The following is a 21,771-nucleotide window of genomic DNA, read 5'->3' on the forward strand; positions in this document are numbered from 1 at the left end:
GCATATAAAAACACGTTTTTCATTGAATGAAACCAAATATCAAAATTAGTTATTTGTTGAAATAATATTAAAAACGTGTAAAAATGTAAATAAAAATATTTTCCAATGTTACTATATAAATTATTGAATATTTTATTAAAAAAAATATCATGTAAAAAACAGACCTGAAGGTTAGTTTTCCTCAGATGATAGGTTCAACTCAGTAAGTTTCAGTCTTTCTATTTTTAAGAAATTTACAAAAATTGTATATACTACTTATTAGCATTAATGCTTGAGTCTAGAATACCTAGCCCCTACCAATAGTCTCTTATTTTAAGAAAATTTATTTTTTTAATTTAAAGAGAAGGGAAAATGTTAAAATTTTTTGAAAATTGCAACATAATATTCTCATAAGACCTAAAAGCGGGTTGACACTACGACAAACTGTTTCGCGAGTCGAGTCTCGCCTTCATACTCACCCTGAAACGTTTCGTTCAGTCGCCCGAAGACTTTTTCGCGCAGTGACAACTCACCTTAATAGCTTGTCAAAGTTGATATGTAATTAATGTTTTTTATTGTGAAATAATTATCTCAATATTCATCACCCGAATTGTTTGTTAATGGAAATAAAAGATTTGAAATCGGTAGTGGAATTAATTGGAGAGAAAATTAAAGGAACTCAGTAGTGATCTTTGGAGTAAATATCCAGCCGATTTAATAACTTTCTAGAACTAGAATATATGCTGGAAGTTCATACAACTCCTAAAGACATTACAGATAAGTTTTTGAAAATTACTGTAGTTGAAAAGAGGAAACGTATCAATTGCAAACGATTAAACGAAGCGACAAAGAGAAGAAATCCGAAACAGGAAACTTGCAAAAGAGAAAAACGGGAAGTGCTGCCTCAAAGGCAAACTCCTTTTACTTTGATAAAACTCCTCACATTATTATTATATTTCACGCGTTTTCTAATTATTATAATTATTTGTCGGATCTTGGTTTTGTATACGATTTTTGTATTCTATTTTAATGTTTTGTTTGAATTTAAAGTTGAAAACGCAATGTTGTGTAATAAAAAAGGTGTTAGCAGTCAACCAGAGCTTGGACTTAAAAGATTAGCTTCTCTATATCGAATGTTATTATTAAACGGATTGACATTTATTTTCCATATTACATACAAATAATTTCATATCCTACCATTTATTGCGTTATACAAATTGGGGATGTTGTAGATTAGTAAAACAAAAAAACCGAAACCAAAGATGTTATTAGACCGATAATGTATGCCAATTTAGTGTCGCAAACTATTTTGATACTAATGTAGTTGAACAGAGTTGGATTGATGATTCTGAAATTGTGTTTTGAATACTTCTTGCTCAAGGAGGAAACAAGTAATTATTTTTCATGCTGGCCGTAAAGATAGTTTGGTACCGAATACATGGATTGTGTCTGCTAAAAACATCTCCCAATCCAGTGCAAATAACCACGAAAACACGACAGTCGTAACGTCAATAATAATCAGTTCCGAAAAGTCTTGCTTTTAAGATTTTCGATGGTATATTTGAATTGAAATTATAGCCAGTTATCTTATAAATCTAATAACTTGGTTATCGAAACGCGCGTCAGACAGTGTAATCGTGTTAGTGCACTTGTGGTGTAAACTGTGCATTCAGTACATTCTTTACCAAAAATAACTGTAAAATCAAAAATTATGTTCCTAAGCTGGGCTAAAAATTTTAAGACGGGGTCAGTTAAATGAAACCGTATGATAATGAATAATTTTCTTTTATTCACTAGATATGAAGTTTTTTACATTATATATACAAAGTTTACACAAATTATAATGCTAAACATGGAACGAGACAAATTTAATGAAATCCAAACAAATTTGTTTTCTCATATATAATGCAATAATTTTTCTGACAAATTTCCAAGTTTGCTATGGTAGGCTCTCGATTATTTATCCGAGTTAAAGTGGCTAATACTTCCGTTGCTGCTAAGTGTACAAAGTTTCTTCTGAAAAAGAGCTACAAAAGTTGAGGTCGCAAGTTAAAAAATATGTATTAGGTAAAAAGATACACAGAAAGTTTTTAGTTTTTTGAGTAATAAAAACTTAGTAATCCACTTTTTTATCCAAACTATATCCAAACTCAAAATATAGGTCTCAAAGAAGTAAAAGCAGTCGGACATGAATCTAATGATCCGGAAAGCCACAGTCTTCTATTAGTTCCCTTTAAATTTTCATTAATCCATTAAGGTAATATGGTTATTTAAAATTTTCACCCAAACCTTAATTTTGTAGTGATATTGAATGTTTATAAGAAGCACAAGTTTTTATTCCCTTAGATATTGATCTCGGGGAATAAATTTACCAAAAAGTAGATTCGTCCGTAAACAATTACAAATTTTCGTTTGCGTTGTTGTCCTCTGACATACTGATCCAGTGGAGTACTGAAAGAGAGGAATGGAAATATAGTGGACCAGTAAGTTTACACCCCTCAAAAAATTTTTCAAATAAAATTAACATTTTTTGTACTCGAGTTTTGTAATAAATTCTTTATTGTGGAACCAAGTAGATTCTCTTGATATTATAACTCTAATTATCTATTTGGTGTGATCGCAACGAATCTTGATCATTGATTTCAAAAGGTTTTTTTCGTTTTGTGTATACCTGTAGCAGAACAGTCGAATAGTAGACTTCACCAGGTAATGACTGCCCTATCGTCATGAACGTAATGACTGTCATTTTTAGGGATTCAAAAGGTGTGATCTATATGGAGAAGGTTCATTCAACTGTATTAAACCGAATCGAAAATCGAACAGCTCCATTTGACGACGAAAAAAGCTGTATTCCGCCATGATAACGTAGCACTCTCGCCTCAGCCTGATTAGGCTTTCTTATCCACCGTATTTTCCATATTTGGCCACGTGCGATAATATTCAAGTTTCCAAACTTGAAAACGTCACTTGCCGGGTACAAATTCAATTCTAATGAGATGATCATCGCTGTTACAGAGGTGTATTTAAGCAAACCACAAAACGCATTTTTCAGACGGATAGAGAGAAATTGGAGCATCTCAAGAGTATCGAACTAAGAAAATACTATGGTGTAAAAGCGCTACCTACTTTTCCAAAAGTGAGATAAGTACTTATCGGTTCACCCTCGTAAAATAAAAAAGTCTCTATGTATATTAGTATTTCAAAAGCCTCACTTTTTTTCTGGTTTCGTACAATATTGTACAATTATTTTCATTTTGTATGCATGGAAGTATGTTTTTTGTACGCTGATTGACTAGAACAAATATGTTTCCAAAGAAAACTCTTTCCATTGACTGATAACAGATAGGTCAAGAGAACCACAAAATGGAAAACAATCAGAGATACATGAACGATAAAACAACATTTATTGTTGCAACAATGAATACTTGAGAAAAGTAATTAAGTGATTCACATGTATTGAAAATGAGGATTTTCCTAATTACTATTTGCTATGATCGTATGCCTTGTTACATAGTGCATAATATACTGGAAACTCAATTAACCGGAATAACAATTGTCGTTAAGCATTCGAATAATAATGAAATGTACGAAAAAAAAATTTTCTTACGTGTAATTGTACAGTTAATACTTATTGTCGGTTATTTGTTAAAACAACAGATACTTGACGAAAATGAACTTTGATTGATAAATTAGTAAAAGAACATTTTAATCAAGCAACAGTGTTTAAAGAAAAAGCCGAAGAAACCTGTAACGATCTAGAATTGAATAGAAAAAATAATTATATTGCTGTTATTTCCGATAAAACTAAAGCACAAATTTTGGGTTACACCCATATCCTTTCTCGAGCAAACAAAGGTCTGTATCACATCTTGGACAACTCAAGCATCGCGTTTTGCGATTTTATCGCTATAAGCGTCGCATCTGCAATCCTATATCGCCTCATTACCCAATATGAGATCCTCAGTGTCAATTTTGGAGACTTCTCTTTCCATTTTATCTCGTTTAGGTATACAAAATACAACCGACTAATACTAAGAACAACAACACACTAAATATAGGTAAGTCATGTCTTTTCGCTTCGACGGTGCTTCTGAGAAGCGGTACTCGCTGCTATGCAACGTCAAAATAAAATTAAGAGGTTGTAATAGGCTAAAGAACATAAGAATTGGACGCATGAATAGTGAGAGAGAGTTTTATGGAGTGATAAGTTAAAGAAGGCTATACAAAAATAGGGAAAATGTAGTACGTGCTGGCTAACGCCTGATCGACAAAAAATCTATCTTCCAACATGAAAACGATCCCAAGCATTCCTCGAAGCTGTGCAAAGAGTATTTGGGAGATTTGGAAAAGAAGAATATACTGAAAGTACAGACTTGGCGGACCTCAACCCGATTGAGTTGTGGGACAAATTCTCCCACTTCATAACTTTGGAATATCCTGAAAAACGAATGGAACCAAATAAACGACGATTATTTGTCGAAATTTTTACAGAGAATGTCAAAATTATGCTCCGGAATAATAAAAGATTACATCGATGAATCAAAAATTTATATATGTAACAATATATATGTTATATATGCTATACATGTTCTTTGAAATATAAATATAACAATCGATCGTATTGTTTTTATTTGTTGTTAAAGAAAACTGTCAAATATAGAAATATCTAGAAGACACAAGGTCAGCCCACAACGTTGTCAAAGGAAAAGTAGATAATAAAGATGGAGGTATTCGGTAATGGAGATAAGAATAACATTAAGTGACCTAACTGTCTTTCTCAAATAAAAATTATTTACACTTTAAGACAGAAAAAAATAGCAGAGATTTTGACTTACGAGTGATGATTGGAATATAAAATATTGTACAGAGCTTTTATGATTAATTTATGATACAACACAACGCTGAGATTGTTCTTCAATAATAATAATATATACTTTAATCATTTTTTTTCCTTTTACCAATATAAAAATATAAAGAGTCTAGTTGTTTATTTTTCTATTTTTCTATTTAAAGAAACAATCTGATCACAAGGTTATTAGTTTTCCTTTCAGCCAAAAACACACAAACTAACATTCATTTCGTGTTGCTCTGATGTATACAATGAATTACCCAACTAATTTCTGTTTTGAGATTCCTGTGTTCCTAAATAATAAACAAAATGTCTATATTCTATTTTTTTACACCGATTTTCTTTAAAAATGTTGTTGATCTAGTCGTTATCTTTTATTGCTAATAGTATGAAGAGATAGAAATTTATTTGTGATACGATGATACATTTTATTGACGATTTTATAGCTTGTTTTTGGATGTTAAATCATTTAATTCTAAAATATATAAACTAACCTATATTACCAACCAATTACTTTTGAAGAACACACATTGGTTTATGAAATAACTATTTTAAAATATCTATATCTTTCCAAAAAGTTTATAGATAGTTTTCATTTAAAATTAACTTAATTTACTAATATTAATACAATCATTTGGTACTTTCGGCGAGTTTTGAAAATTAGTAATTTTATGGATTATGTGCTCGTTCTGAATGTCAACTTTGCCATCTCGTATTTCTGTCGCTTGCACAATGATATTGGTAAAATAAATATTAAAAGAAGATTTTCGACTCGATTTACGTAGTGGGATTGTGGCAAAATTAAACACCAAAGTGTATTAATAACTCTAATATATTCCGATACTTATTATATTCATCGTCTGGGAATTATTTAAGAATTGCGGTCTGTTGAATTTTGTAACATCTTAAGTACACTGGATTTTATTTTAACTTAAAAATTCAATATTCAAAATGACGCTTGAGAGAAATCAATACGCTTACCTATCTACACTTCAAACCAAAGTAGATGTTAATGAATTTATAGTGATTTCATTCGTTGGTAAGTTTTTCTTTGCATTTTTAATTGTGTCCCCGGAAATTCCTGTTATCATTAAAATTTTTTTTGTTTTAAGCAAATTTTTAGGTCAGTTTTCATTTAAATTCGTATTTTCTATTTATTTGAGGAGCAGAACGATTAGAGTAGATTCCTGTTATATTTCAAAAAATATAAATTCATTTTTTTTAATGTTACACTATAAGCTCTATTTATTCAAATTTGTTCTTTCTACTCGTTCATTTTTCAGTAATTTTCATCTGTGTTCCCGTTTCCTTCCTCATTTTATTTATCCCGTAGTTCTAGAGCTGCCAGATTGGAGTTCAATCACACCCATAGGACTGACTCAACGGGTACACCAAAAAGAAACAAATTCAACTCAACTCCAATAACTGGGAATTCAGTTGAGGACTGCAACCGTCCCGGATTTCCATTTCCAATTGTTCACCCCATCTGAGTTATTTAAATACTTTAACTGAAGCCTTATACCACTTCCTGAGGAAGAATTTCCTGCTGGAGAATTAAGGTTATAATAGATACCGTTAAATGACATGGCAATCTTACGAATTTATGAAAATATTGTATCATCATTGATGAATTGTGCAAAATTTAGAATTTATCCAATTGTTTTATATCGGTAGTCCGAACATTCCATTACATGCTATTTTGGTGAGGATAATAGAATGAGTTTAAAGAATTATTATCAGAACAACGATTTGAATTAATAGAGCGAGTGATTGGCGCTGCGCTGTAGAGTAGACAGAAGGGCAGAAGAATTTTAAAAAATGGAGAAGATTGATGAAATAGGATTCATTATTTGTGTGATTACTTTATTTGCAATAAAAGTAAACAACATAAATATATATCACATTCTATTAGCATATTTTTCATCCTACAAAAGCATTTAGTTATCCTAAGAACTGTCTTATTGAATGTTTAAGTTCTTTTAATAAATGGCCTATTTGTTTTAATCATGTGGTTCGTTCAGCGTTTTTAGTGGTTTCCGATGTTTCATTCCAAGGTTATTTTTTATAATCTTCTATCTGAATATAAAAATGACGTTACTCTCCGATTATTATTCGGCACGTGTAGTAGATTGTAAATATTGTTTTGGTTTTGCAAAAGTTGTTTTTTTATATGCAGATTTGAATTTAAAATAGGTGAGATTACGTATATTTGTACATATCAATGTTTTATATTATCGATAAAAACTTTTGTCCTTGAGTTTATTCTGATTATGCAATATTTATATTTCAGTCTAATCTCGCTGAATATTTCTGTGGTACATACTACAATCACAATGCAAACTAAAAAAATGTATTGGACTTGTGTTTCCGGTTTAGTGTTTACTACAAATTCTAAGAAACCACAAGTAATTTAAAACTTGTATTTATGCAGCTATTTGTGTTTTAATGAAATGTAAAGATACCTTATAAAACGTCAAAAGATATCTTCAATTTCGTAATTTTATTTCAATTATAAAATGATTGATTATAATTATAGGATCGTAACCTTCCCTTTCGCACTTTGTTATCGTGCTTTTCCTTCATTCTCACGTTCTTAGGACCTAGCGTCGCTGACTTGAGCTTAAGACTCGTTCTAATGGCATCAAATGCAGTAACATGAACAAAATCCAACAAATAACTTCACGATTTATACAGAAATTTACGGCAAAAGCATTTGTTTACGGCAGCCATTTTCAATGGGCATCAGGTGATTTTGACGATTTGGTAAATTACTCAATTTCATATGTGAAGGAGCAAGATTTAAGTCAGGATGTGATTAAGTCCGACCGAGCCATGTTCAACCCATATTGTAGGGCACATATCTCTATCTTTTTATAATTTCCGCTATAACTGGCTTTTGACACTATTCCCAACATTTTTCTTATAGCGGAGAATTCACAGCTCTGGATATGATGATCGAGATTAATCTAAATTAGCGATTCTAGTGGTGTTAGTCTTCCTAAAATTAGAGTACAGGTCATAGAAGTGGAAATAATACCCAAACAAATAGTTCGTACGTTACACCTACGTTACGGTGCCGACAATATTCAATTTCTCCCTCATTCGAGACACTTTATGTATACTGCGCATGTTTGAGAATGCGCAGAACCGAGCTGGAACCTCGGAGGATAGAGAAATCGTTACAATTCTGTCTTCCTTAGTCGAAACCGCTTCCACTTATAGATACTGTCAATATAGAAGCATTACATATATAATATTAATAGTAAAAAAAGTGTGGTACAACAAAAAAGTGGATTTATAAACTTTTACGTTCGCACCCGCGCTGACGTTACGTTCGACTTCACATTGACTAAAGGTCAATTTATAAATGTTTTCGCTCATACCCGCGTTTGCGCCCTCGTTCCGTTCAAGATAAATTCAACAGATTACGTAACGTCACATCACACAAAATCATATAAATGTTTACTGAATTTGTAACGTCTTTCTTCAGAAGGAGAAGGATGTTTAAATATCGGTATTATACGATTAATTTCTACTAGCCTATGAAAAAAAAATTGCGAGCGGCGGTTTTAAGCCAATCTCAGTCCCCTCGGGATACGCTACTGGCCTTCTTTTACCTTTTTACAGCTGTTTACAATTGATTTCCGTATTAGAAACAATAGTAGTACTTGGGTAATTGATATTGGGGCAGTTTTAATCAATTTTGTACCTTAAAAGGATGTAGTGTAGTTTCCTAATAAACACAATGAAATTTTCTAGATAACCATGATAAGTATTATCATTTGAAACGTTGTTATTCGAAATCATCAAGCATATCTTTATGTCTCATTATCATTGGTTTTATGCGTTAAATCCAGTTTTTGCAACAACAAACAAAACAATAAAATCGTTCTTATTCAATACCCGCATTACATTTTTGTGTGTTTGTGTATGTGCTAGGAAATAATTAATATGCGTTCGGAATAAACTAAAATTCATTTGAATATGAAATGAGAAAATTGGTTTGTTGTTTTTTATAAGAATTTATTGTATAAAAATTGGATCAGTGCTCTGTGAGCAACCGACTGAAAAACCACTTTTAGTTATCAGGTAACAAAATGATACAATTTCCTTTGCTGTATAACTTACATTTATATAATTTTTCCTTATGTATGAAAAAATGAACGGTATGACTGATTACGGTAAGTCAACGTCACCTCATTGACTAGTAACTGTCAATGTATTTGTCCCGAAAACTGCTATAAAGTTCTATGTATCCCGTCACAAACTCAATTTTGATGTTGCAAGCAAATGAACAGAAATATTTTCTCTTTTCTAAGAAGCATATACATTTCAACAGAAATCGAGCCGATATTATGTTTTACCATATAGATATTAATAAAATGCTCAGAAACGGAAATGCAGTAGCACAGAACAGTGTATGGAAACTGGTGCGGGAGAAAATGAAACGTAGCGTCCTCTTTTGGTTCATTAGCACAACTTATACGTTGATAGATTTGACGATAGGTCGAGTCAATCACAGAAAAGCATTGATATTTGACATAATATAGTGAATCCGTAGTTGATCTGGGCGGATATCTACCAATGACACTTGTCAATCTCATTGTAGCACGTGTTCAGTTTCTGTTTTATTCAAGTACAGTTATTTCTATACCTGAAATGGGAGTGTAAAAGTGCTTAATCTTAAATTGTGGTCAGACAACCAAAACGTACGGATATAGATATTTACTAATCTATATTTTATATATACAAGGAAAGTGGTGGTTAATTATGCTAAAGTTGTACTTGTTTTGGGTTTACTCTCTTTTCTGACACCCAGTTAAGAACTGTGAAATTTGAAATTATGTCCAAAAAATGTCAGCTCTTTGTCATGTTTAAAACAAAGGTTTGGGGTTACTAGAGGGTGTGGTGCCATCCCTACATTTTCCAAGTGGGGTATTTTTCATTTATTTTTGTTAATGTTCAAAAATACATAAACAAAATATATAGACTACGCAGTTGTTGGGAGAGTTCACCGACAACTTTTGGTTGCCACCACAAGCACCACTTCAACAAAACGTTCAAATACCAGAAAAAATTGAAGGCAGATGTAATAGAGATTAGTAGTAAGGGTCTATACAACTATCTTTAATGATGTTTATAAACACATTTGCGAGTACTTCATTAAGCCCTTTAAGAGTATATGGATGGAGAAGACAGCCTAGTCCTCAATTTCTCAAGCTGTTGATGAAATACCAAACCTTCAAGTAGGACTATCAAAAGGTGAAACAAGTAACAACTATAAATTTCTTCTTTATAATAACCATAATAAGTTTGAAAAGCAAACTAACTTGTTAAATACTATAATAAATATAATTTTATTCAATTATGAAATGAAAAAAATAATAAAGTTTGGAAAGATGTAGATGAGAGATTAAAAGATGGTGATTTTTTTATTATTATGGCATACAAACACTAAAAAGAATACAACTATACCTTGGGCACTGTCGCCTTAAAGGAGACCAGAAGACTTAGCAGATAATGCAGCCACATTTTCTCGAAGTATGAAACACTACTTAACTCCAGAGTACACCTGGGAGCGTATGAAATAGACGACAAAGATATCTGGCTGCTAGAGCTATCCCTTTTTCTGAACTTTCCAAGAAAAGGAAAATTAATAGATTAGATGTAAGCACTGAGGATCCCCAGTATCGCAACAATAAAGAGGGACACAGCAGATCCTTTGAGTCGCGGTGTATATAATGTCTAATATATACGAACATGTTTACTTTGTATTTTTTTGGATGTAATAAAAAACTGTTGTTTGTCTCATTGTTTTTTGTCATTTATGAAGCCGCAGTCCCCCCATATATTTAAGACCAACTTTCGTCCAGTTATGGATCGTGATCGTTTTGATTGGTACAACTCTATTGAATTGTTTCGAAAAATAACTGAAGAAAGATTGAATTTGTAGTATAACGCCAAAAGCAAAAATGAAATTATTGTTACATGTACATTTAGTACCGCTCATGAACCAAGAGATGGCGCCGAAACGAAAGCTCTAGTTGGCTATGTATAGGATGTGGTTCATCTATGGCTCAGAGCGTCAGAATCTTTTAAAGAGACATTACTGGTTAGTGTTAACTTATAATAAAATATGAATAGATCTTTAGTTCCACAAGGCAATCTCGCATTTTTAAATTGAGTTCGAATTTAAATACAGACGTCAATTTTCGTAATCCTTAATTTAAATATGTCGTAGTAGATTACAATTGCTTTATTTTCTTTGAATCTTTCTTTGTAGTATGCAGTGCGATAAATATGAGATTCGTTTATTGTTAAGACATTATTGGAAACAAAAGTTTAAAGTAGGCGTGGCAGAAAGGAAAATACGTGGAACTGAAGGGAAAGACACAGTTAATGAGCTAACGGCACAATGTTTAATCGCTTAATAGTGGAAATTTCACATTAAGATCGTTCACACTTAGGTCGCCCACCGGGTAGGATATTGAGTTTATAGGGAAAGCAGTAGAAAATCAACCTTAGACATTCTAAATTGGACGATAAAAATTCTTAGGTGAGGTAGGTAGGATTTAAAGGATATGTTGGAAATGCAGCGCTGCAGTATTTTGTATCTAAGCCCAAAGAATGGTTTTACCAAGATTTCAAAGAGCTTACTGAACGTTGGGTTAGAACTATAGAATACGATTGACTATACTTCGAATATTAAGGCTTTCTTTTTGTATCATTTTTTATTAAAGTGAACATTGGAAACCGACATTATTTATGACACACTGTAGAAAATTTTTGTAATGTATAATAAGTGGAGGTTGCATCTTCCACCGTTAGATGTAGTAGGGTACCTTTCTACGTAAGAGTAGTCGTAAAGACTAAAATATGTAACCAGTATCATTTTCTAACGTTAGAATTATACATCTATTAACAAAATATAAATTAAATATCATTTTAAAACACTGGCTCTTCGAATACAAGTAACAGACACCCTCTATACATTTAAAGAATTTATTATCTAATTTATCTTGGTGGTAGAAAATTAGTAAACACTTTTAAAAATATCTAAAAATATATTAAGTATCAATAGACTACAGGAATAAATTGAGATCATGTGAACATCCTCCCACGTTGGAATTCATAATAATGAAGAAGCAGACCATAAGGCAAAATTATGCTATTTGAGTCTCTGAGCACTCCAACCAAATACTACAAATGAAACTAAAGATATGCAAGTGTAATTAAATATTTACTTTGCCTTTACTTGAAATACTTCTACATCTAGTGTCCTAGATATGAAGACGCACGAGTGAGCAGCAATATATTCCGAGAAACCTTGAATTCACAACTTTATTAAATTCAATTGGTACGGATCTTGATAGTTGAATTATCAACTTTGCTTTAATTTTGCGGATAAATTACTATCGAAATTTTCTTTTTCAGCGCGCTTACACAGCTTTGTAAATGAGTAGAACTGCCCTAACTGATACTTACTTTAAACAGCAAACCTTTCCAGGGAAATGTCCAGAACCAGTTTTTTAGAAAGTCTGATTACTGAACGAGGGGCCGCAAAAGGCTCTTTTTCAACGCCCGTTAGTTACTTTAAACAAATTTGAATCAGTTAAGACAAACTCTCAAAATCACTCAAGACATCTGTTTACAAATAATTGCACATTTGGTGCAGTATCGAACAAAAAGACATACTTTTTGGGACACCCTATAAGAGGCACACTGAAATTGGTATTTGATCGAAATTGTGGCATGGACACATCAAAATAAACTTAAAAAACACGAGTTATATCTGTTAAAACTTTTGTTAATGCCTTTATTTGTTGATTACATGAAGTATAAGAGTGATCAGCAAGTCATAAAATGTGGATAAGGGTTTTTGTATTATTGGCAAACATATGGTAGCAGTGTTTTCATGTTGGTATCGTGTGAACAAGGTTATTTTTGTTTGTCGAATTAGGGTAAAGTGAGTGGGAAATGATGAATCGATGACATTTAAACCGCGACAAACAATTAAAAGCAGGAGATATAGTTGAAGCGGGTGGAAACTATAGATATATAAAAATTTATCATGCAGTGTTATAAATCAGTTAATGAGAGGATACTATGGGACTAGCGATGTTAGAGATAGACATACTGCCCGAATAAGAGCAACGGATCGTATACCAGCATTACGTGATCGGATAATCACTGAAGGTCAGTTAACAAGAGAGCATACCGTGAGTTACAAGTTGCAGTACAACCTTGACTCCCGTAAACCACTTTGGGTATACTCTCATTAACTAGTGGTAATCGCGGTATAAGGTTTACATGAGCAAAAGAACAGTTAAACTGAGGACATCAAGAGTGATAATCATCGTGAGAATGCAATACATTGTAAGTACACCGAATTACCAGCTCATGCATGATAATGCCCTTTCACAGGTAGCACGCTTAAGAAACGAATATCTAAATCATTGTTTTACTATAGCCTGCGCAATCACTTGATCTCAATCCCCTCGAACATTATTTGGAAGACTTTTGCTTCAGTAAGGAGCTTTACACACGAGACGAGAGCTACCAGATCAATATTAATTTTTGAGCAACTACCAACGAACTAGAGATCGACAACTTCTGCATGCCCAACTGATACCAAGCTGTGATACTGTTAAGAGGAGGCCTATTGAGGTACTTTTGACTCTTCAATACAATTTTGATACCCTTGTAACAAATTTATTGAAGTGATTAACATTTAAAGTTTAAGCTTTTGTTCACTGATCTTTTATACCAATTTACTCTCCTAAAATTCAACGGAAATAACATCACCTACATAAAGTTATGAGACATTGATCGTATTACCTAGATTAGAAGTAGAAACTTTTCTACAAAAGACACTTTTTTGAAACACTTCTAAGTAGAACAATCAAAATATCTTTGGAGTTTTAATATTTTGACATTGTAATTTTTTCATTACTTTAAAAATTTTGTGGATTTTCTTTTTAAAGTGAATCAATATGTACAAGTCTATAAAGTATGTACTAATATCTGTAGAATAATAATTATTATCTTTCATAATTTTTATTGACAATTTCATTGCATATTAATGCACGTTAACTGTAATAGCTCGTTCTTAAATAAGCATCGTTACTAAGTGATCTCTATAATTTCAAACTTCAATAAAAGTCATAATTTGATATACTGCCTGTAAAGATAAATATTGATACACCTATCGGTATCTATTAATATAATTAATAATATTATTTAACCTCATTATTTGGATGGTATCAAAATAATCATAAAGATGATACTTATCGTATCCAACATTTATGATTTGACATTAACTCATTAGTTATAGAAAATAATATTCTTATAGTAATTCCATTATCAATTGTAGAAGCTGTTTTTATATAAATATTTACCCCTATACAATCATTGTAAGCGATAGTTTGTGTAAACGTACATCAAAATACAAAATATTTGGCGTTAAACCAAAACGGTGACTGGTAAGTTTAAAAAGGATTCCATTGGTCCTTCATTGTATCAGGTCTCGATAGTAACAAACCTTATTTTTATGGTGGACAGTGGCGTACGTCCTGTAACGTTTATATTGTGTTTGGTTATTTTTTCTTCAACCAAAAAAGTGAATCTGAAGAACATAAAAAATTGGTACAATATTTAGAATGATAATATCGATGTATGATAATATGAATCAAGGCTTTTTTTGAAACAGTCTAGTCTGTTTGCTATTACTTCAGTTTTGATTTAATCCATATTTGCCTGCTGAATTTTCTCATCATTTTCCTCACTTATTAAATTCTTTTCGTATATACGTAATGATGACCGTTTTCAAGGTATATATTTTTTTGCAGCTAACAAACTAGTATCTATGCTTTTAAATAATTTCACATATTATTATTCTTGATTAAAACATTGTTTGGGATGATGCAATTAATAATATAATTGCATTCTAAAGTATACCACACCTCTTATTAAATTTATGACTTTGTTTATCCAATCATTATTATTAGCATTTGATTGAATCCTCCACATCCCACTGGACTATTTTGGAGCTCAATTTATGTAATTTATTATAATGTAGAAGATTTCACTTTAAAATGATCTCAAATTCGATACTTGCAACCGATATCTCTACATGTGTGTCAAGTGCCTTATTAAACATGCGCAAATTGCAAAATCCGTAAGCCATAAAACTCAAGGCAATTTCTAAAAACATAAATTTCGAAATAAGTGTTAGGAATGATTCGAAAAGTATGTCTCTTTAAATTGATGCGTTAAAAAAACCGTAACTATCCCTTCCATAAAACTTTTATAAACTTTCATAAAACATTTATACTAGGTCTTCAATAAAAATGGATCTTACTCATATTGGATAGAACCTTTCCTATAATTTTTATTACTTAAGTTGCCTATAGAGAAACCTAGAAATTATATACAGACTTATACGAGATATTAAATAGCGAGACCATTACATTGGTTCTACAGAAAAAGTACGCATAAACAAATCAGTATAGCCGTAGCTTTTACTTTAAAAATGTAAAATTCCCCGTGAGATTTAAAAGAAGTGTATGGTTGGAATGTTTATTACATGCACTTGTTTTTAATTGGTTTAAGCATTCTTAATATGACCGAGAGACATTCCCGTACGGTTGCCCTTCTACTTCAAAACCAGATGATAATATCCAAAAAACGGTAATGGTATTTCATCTTAGCGCCGGTTAAGTAGTGCAATTGCTGTAAATTTAACATAACAATTTATAGGTGCAAGAGCTTGGAGTCCGATGAATTTGATAAAGAGAAACGGCATTGACACAAAACACTGTTTCAAACAATGGAAACAAGTTTTCTAGAAAAGTTAAGCATACCTGTTTGCAACTGCCGTATTTACCGCATTTTCGGATAGTTTAATTCAAATGGAAAGGAACAAGATTTTAGTTCGTTGAAGCTGTTGAAGTGAAAGCGATACCACTGTTTCAAACAATAGAAGATTCGCATGGAGCGTTTTAGGTTCCTGGCAAAGTTAACCTTACCAGTATTATTCTGCCTTATTAACCGGATGTTGAAATAGTTAAATCTAAATGAAAAGGAACAAGTTTTGAGTTCGGTGAAGCTGTTATAGTAAAAGCGACAGCGACTCAAAAGACTCTTAACAACGAAATGTTCGCATGGGACGTAGGATTCGAGTCAAATTAAACGATATAGAGATACAGTAGAATACTGAAGGTAGTAATAAGTAAAAATCAATTAAATAAAATCAAAATATTTTACAGCTTCGTTAATAGATATACTAAAAAGGTGTAATAGAATACAAGAATATTCGTTTCAATTTAGGAAAATTAAAAATCAACGTATTTTTCAAAATATTTCACTTTTATTTAATTATCCGGTTTTATTTAAGGAAATGCTGTATATTGAGGAGATTCAATGGGAAACTACGATGAGTTGTTTTAATAAAAATGAAAGAAAAAAAGCCAGATGTTGTATTGTGCTAAATGTTGCAAGTAAAATGGATACGGACATAAAGAAGTCTAAATAGTCTACATTATCACAATTGAAACATGTTTCACGACAGACACTTTAAATATAATCTAACTCAAAAACCTGGAGTGATAAACCGAAATAAGTTCAAACTTGTATCTAGACCACAAGAGGATACATTTTTTCTTACTTAGAATCTGCAGTATCTGACAGTTTCTGGACCATGTGCATGTGGGTTTCAAACAAGTTCTTGAAATTAGATTCCGAAGCAATAATATCTGATATTTCAGAATCGAAATAATTTTACTTGTATTGTGAACAGAGCGGAATGAAGTTAGATAAAAGTAGATTATGTTCTCAAATGATCAGATATTTTTATATAAATGCAAAGAAATGGATTTGCGCAGAATTCTGACTGATTTATGTGAAAACCAACCTGATAATATGTCCTCGTTTCCATAAATTCGATATTTATCTTTTTTACAAGTATCTTTTTATATTTCCTACTAGTCGCTTTGTCTGCTTCAAGATAAAATGTTTTGAGGCGTAAGACAGACACTCAGGCAACGTATTAACGGATTTTAGTATTTTTTTAGGTTTATCTTATCAAGATTACTTCGTGACTAAATATGTCTGTCTAGGTTCTTGAAAGATATATTTTAAAAAATTGTAGATAAAAATAGAATATAGAACAGAATGCAAAACATGACCATCGCGAGGATTTTAATAAATTCCACTTGAAAAAGTTTAATTTTGGAATAATATATGGTTTCTGATAGTAGATTATGCCATAGTGTGACGTCTTATTGACCCATAAATAAACTGATAATCATGAATGGTTAGATTTAACGATATTAAGTTTGATGAGAAGATGCTAGGTATTACTCAGGTTTCGATAATAATAAAATACAAAGATCTGGCGAAGGAAAAAATACCAAGTAGTTGAAAATTACACATGTCGTAGATAGACTATTTGATCTACTGTGATGTAAACTTTCAACCAAACTCTAATAACATCAATCCGCCGCCAAAAAAGCCATGTATGCTAATTTTGAACCAAATCGGACCCATAGCAATTGCTCAGGAGAGACGAAAATAAGAATTGTTACTTAAACAGATATATATAAACTACAGACATTCGAAAAACCATCAGAATCGTGTTCAGGAGGTCCCAAAACATGGGAAAAATGATGTGCCCCCCATTTTCTTCTAGTCTTGCCTACCGTAATAGTCTAATTTTTCCTTAAAAAATTCGACTAAAAAACGAGCTTAAGAATGGTGAGGACTTCCAACCGCTACTGTTCAAAATTTCGACAAAAATCCTGATTTACAAATTAAATAAAAAATCTTGTCTAAATAACGTACTTTTTTCCACAAGCCAAACACCCCCGCAAGAATTAATGATTTAGTAAGAATTATTTCAACTTCCACCCTATACGCCGGACTTGACTCTATCTGGCTGTTATTATATCTCTAAAAATTTAATTCATATAATATCTTCTATAATGTTGTTCTCTTTACTATTGGAAAGTATATGTGTGGATATAACCTTCTATTGTTGATATTTTCTGACCGAAATAAACTGAATGAACTTTATACCTAATGACATGGTTAACTGCCTTCTATAGAGTTTCCTCCTAATGGTTTTGTCGCAGATTCAGCAATTGATCTGTTTTTTCTATATTTAAAAACTCAAATATGATAGTTTCTCTAAATTCTGCAACATTGGCAGATTTTGAAACTACATCCCGAACATTAGATTATGAATTTAATTCAATCAGTCGAGTCCATACAAAGATACTCAGATAGACGTAGTGTTCCTGATTTTTGATAGTTAGCATTAATTACAAATTGGGATTAAAATAATATTATGGAATTTTTATGTTTGAATTTAAACAGCATTTAACATCAGTGTACCATTTAAATATATGTAATCCGGTTAGCAGCAAAACAATTTTAGTGTTCCATACATAGCGATGAAAACGGTATCCTTGAAATAGTCTAATCAAGATAATCATTTTATCAGGTTTCCATCTCCTGTTCGAAGTTTATTTTCTTAACGTATTCAAGTAGAAGACACGCAAGTTCACTCTTTCCACAGAAATGATCAAGATTTTACGTACTTTGTAATCCCTCAAAATTTGTTATGTGGTTTTAAATATCAAAATAGTTTTGATAGGTCAACATCAACAATTTTGGTCAAATCATCGACTCCATGTACCCCCATCTGTTGTTAGAATAATTCGAATGCTTCAAGAGACAGGAATTATGAATAAGAGACAACAACGTAACTGCTCCTGTTAGAATACATTTTGAATGAACTCATAGAAGATATCGAGACATTTCATCAAATACTTTCTAATTCCAATTAAAGTAAAGTAAATTCATTATTCAAGTACATTGGAGAACATTACAGTATTAAAGTTACTATACTTTTCTCAAATGATTTTGATAAAATTTATTTTTTCTTTTTTCTCTCATTAGAATACTTTTACAATTTATTGAAAACATTGCATTGAACTATCGAGATTTAGAATACTTTTAAATAAAAAATTTGGAGGTACATGCGGAGTGTGTATGTATGAAGAAGATGAATTATTATTAAACTTTGTTTTGAGTAGTTATATGAAACCTCCATTGTAATAAAACGCTGATAAAAGATAACAAAAAATAAAAACTACTTCTTCAACTATTACCAAGACCTAGTTAGATCTCACTGTAGATAAAAATAATGCCGTTTCACAATTTCACACCATTTCTCAGTTGTGGTTATTGACTTCTTTGGTTCCTAATAATAATACAACTTTATAGTGCGGATTCATGAAACTTTCAGTACTGATCTTGAAACCAGTCATCTAACAATTATTATATCATTGGTGACTAAAAATCATTATTGTAGTGGTACAGTTTTTGCGAGGTTAAACCGTTAGAAGAGATTGAAACAGAGGAAGTGGGAAATTGTGTTTCGTTCTTAAAGATAGTAGTTTCGAATAAATTAGCACTTTCCCAAATCCTAACATTTGCAATGCAAAATTCATAAGGTTATTTTATCTACTAAAAAAAAACAGCACAACACGCATTAAATAAACTGACAATTTGGAGCATTGTAAACAATTTAAAAAGCAGATCAGGTACCGGTGCTGCATAATTCAATTTTTAATCTAGAACGAGCTAGATATATTTCAAATTAACCCATTCTCAATATCATTTCTACAAAAAAATTTCAATCATCAAAAACTATGTTTACAATTTCTCATACCATTCGAAAATATTTTACATGGGATATTAAATTCGTAATAAGAATTTACTAAGTGTATTATTTGAATTTTATCTAACTCTTATCGTCTCCAATAAATAAAAAATCATTTTCCAGGTAATGAATCGGGAATCCCTAGAAGTGAAAGCGAAAGCTGAATGACGGAAACAGTGGTTTGTATAAATCAATAACAAGTCTCTTATTTCTTATACCTATTACTAAAAATGTTGGAAATAAGAAATTCTACTTTCCTCTGATAGATAATTGTGGAAACACATTTCAAATTTTAATACAAAAATTTATTTGACATATGACCACACCTCAGCTGTACACAAAGGCCAAGAACAAAGGGCCGTTGTGGATAAACCGGTAAATATCAATTCGTGACTTAAAACCATTCGATTTTCATTCTTATCATGCAAACAAATAAAATAGACTGAATTTGTTCATAAATTATTTGTTTGTAATAAATAATTACTTACATTTTGTGGTATTTGCCCCATTGTAGTCCCTTCTCGGACCACTTCGAGGCCCCTGTTTGCTACTGGAATTTTGGAAAACAGGAAAATCACTTATGCAGGAAAAACTAGCACTTGTAATTTACCGGCCGGTATTCAATTACCACTTACAAAGATATGTATCGACGTAAAGTATAATTAGAAAACCGAAATGGTTAGTCTTTGTATATTAAATTCCACAATTGTCCATGGCTTTTCTTAAAACTAAGATATATAAACTATTAACTAATTTTTCCTGGGCGCCGTAGCGCAACTATATCTCCACTGTTTGTTGGTGTAGAAGTAAAACAAAAACTTGAATACCGGCTATCGGTAGGAGGCCATGGAGATATTAACGAGTAGTGGGGATGCCTATGCACAGCTGATTGGATGCCCGGTTAAACATTGAATGATATCAGCTGATCCTGTACCCTAGTAACAGCGATGAACAGCTGAAGTAGGTCGGTGTTGCCAGATAGTGCGTTATTCGGTTGCGAGAGCGGACAAAGGACGTTGACATAACGCATTCACATTTGGAAGAGTTTCTATTGATTCGTTTTTTATAACAATATTTATACGTTGTAGAATTATCAATGCAATGCATTTTTCTTATATAACTTTGATTGAATTATTCGAAGTAATGAAATAAGAGAAATATCATTTATTATTAAAGTCAATAATATATGTGAATCATATCAGGAAGATGTGATCACGACAACATGGTATATTCTTTCGAAATCGGAAAAGAATTAATTCTTACTTCTACATTACTACATATCCAATAATCATTTTCTTAGGAATATAGGAAAATAATTCTCAAAATAAACTCATATCCTTATATCTTTGGGAAAAGTAATAGATATAATGAGGTAAAACTGTGATAGAAAAGATTTGAAAGAAACATTGCAAACAAATTTCACAATCTCATCGTGGAAAGTAAATATTCTACTTTTTGTAAAAAAAGTTGTAGTGCTGTACATATTTACAGGGTGGGTGTCTTAATAAGAAAGACATTTTTCCAACAAGACTAAAAAACACTATAAACGGAAATGGAAAAATATTGTTGGCATACAAAGTGCTGGTTTCACAACATTAACACGCGGGATTGGAACTTACGAACCGGTTGGATGGCTTCTTTGTATACCGAACGTAACGTCCTGATTTCAAAAAAGATTTAAAAACACAAAATTATTTTTTAGTATTTATGTCTCCCGTTTATCCAGTTTATTTGTAGCCTCGACAATATTTAAAGTTCAAAGTACTATAGCACTTTTGGACGAATAACTGTTTTATAAAGGGTTGTAGAAATTCATGCGACAAAATTCAGGAGATGAATGCTCGTATGTTATTGAATTTCCTCAGCTCACTTCTTTTCGAGATATCACCCTTAAAAAGTGGTGACTAAAATGCAATACAATTCATAATAAATGCTGTAAATAACGACCTCGTCCATTGAATAGAATTTCTTACACCATTTTTCTCGAAAATGATTTCCCTGAACTACTTGAAGACATTGCACTTCATATCAGACAAAACGTGTTGTTCTTGTATGATGGTACTCCTGTACACTTCAGTCGGACTGCTAGGCAATATTTAGATGTAACATACCCTAATCGTCGGGGTCGAGCAAGGCCCCAACATTGACCACCTCGATCTCCAGATTTAAATCCTTGCGATTTATATTTATGGGGTCACCTTAAATCATTAGTTCATAC

General features: G+C 31.8%; 1 protein-coding gene across 3 annotated transcripts in view; it reads right to left on the reverse strand.

The window, feature by feature from the left end:
• LOC130443263 (sestrin homolog) overlaps positions 1 to 20,461 on the reverse strand; it is a 147,353-nt gene extending 126,892 nt beyond the window's left edge. The window contains exon 1 of one of the 3 annotated variants that reach the window (XM_056777806.1): positions 20,042 to 20,461. Coding sequence is in view for 1 of the 3 variants with exons in the window: in XM_056777805.1 (XP_056633783.1) it covers positions 20,042 to 20,062 (21 nt within the window). In the remaining 2 variants the exon portion in view is untranslated. The remainder of the gene's footprint in view (positions 1 to 20,041) is intronic. The other 2 variants (XM_056777805.1, XM_056777807.1) reach the window with 2 other exon arrangements.
• Positions 20,462 to 21,771: the final 1,310 nt, after the last annotated feature.

The sequence above is a fragment of the Diorhabda sublineata genome, chromosome 4, assembly GCF_026230105.1.
Source record: "Diorhabda sublineata isolate icDioSubl1.1 chromosome 4, icDioSubl1.1, whole genome shotgun sequence".
Taxonomy (NCBI): domain Eukaryota; kingdom Metazoa; phylum Arthropoda; class Insecta; order Coleoptera; family Chrysomelidae; genus Diorhabda; species Diorhabda sublineata.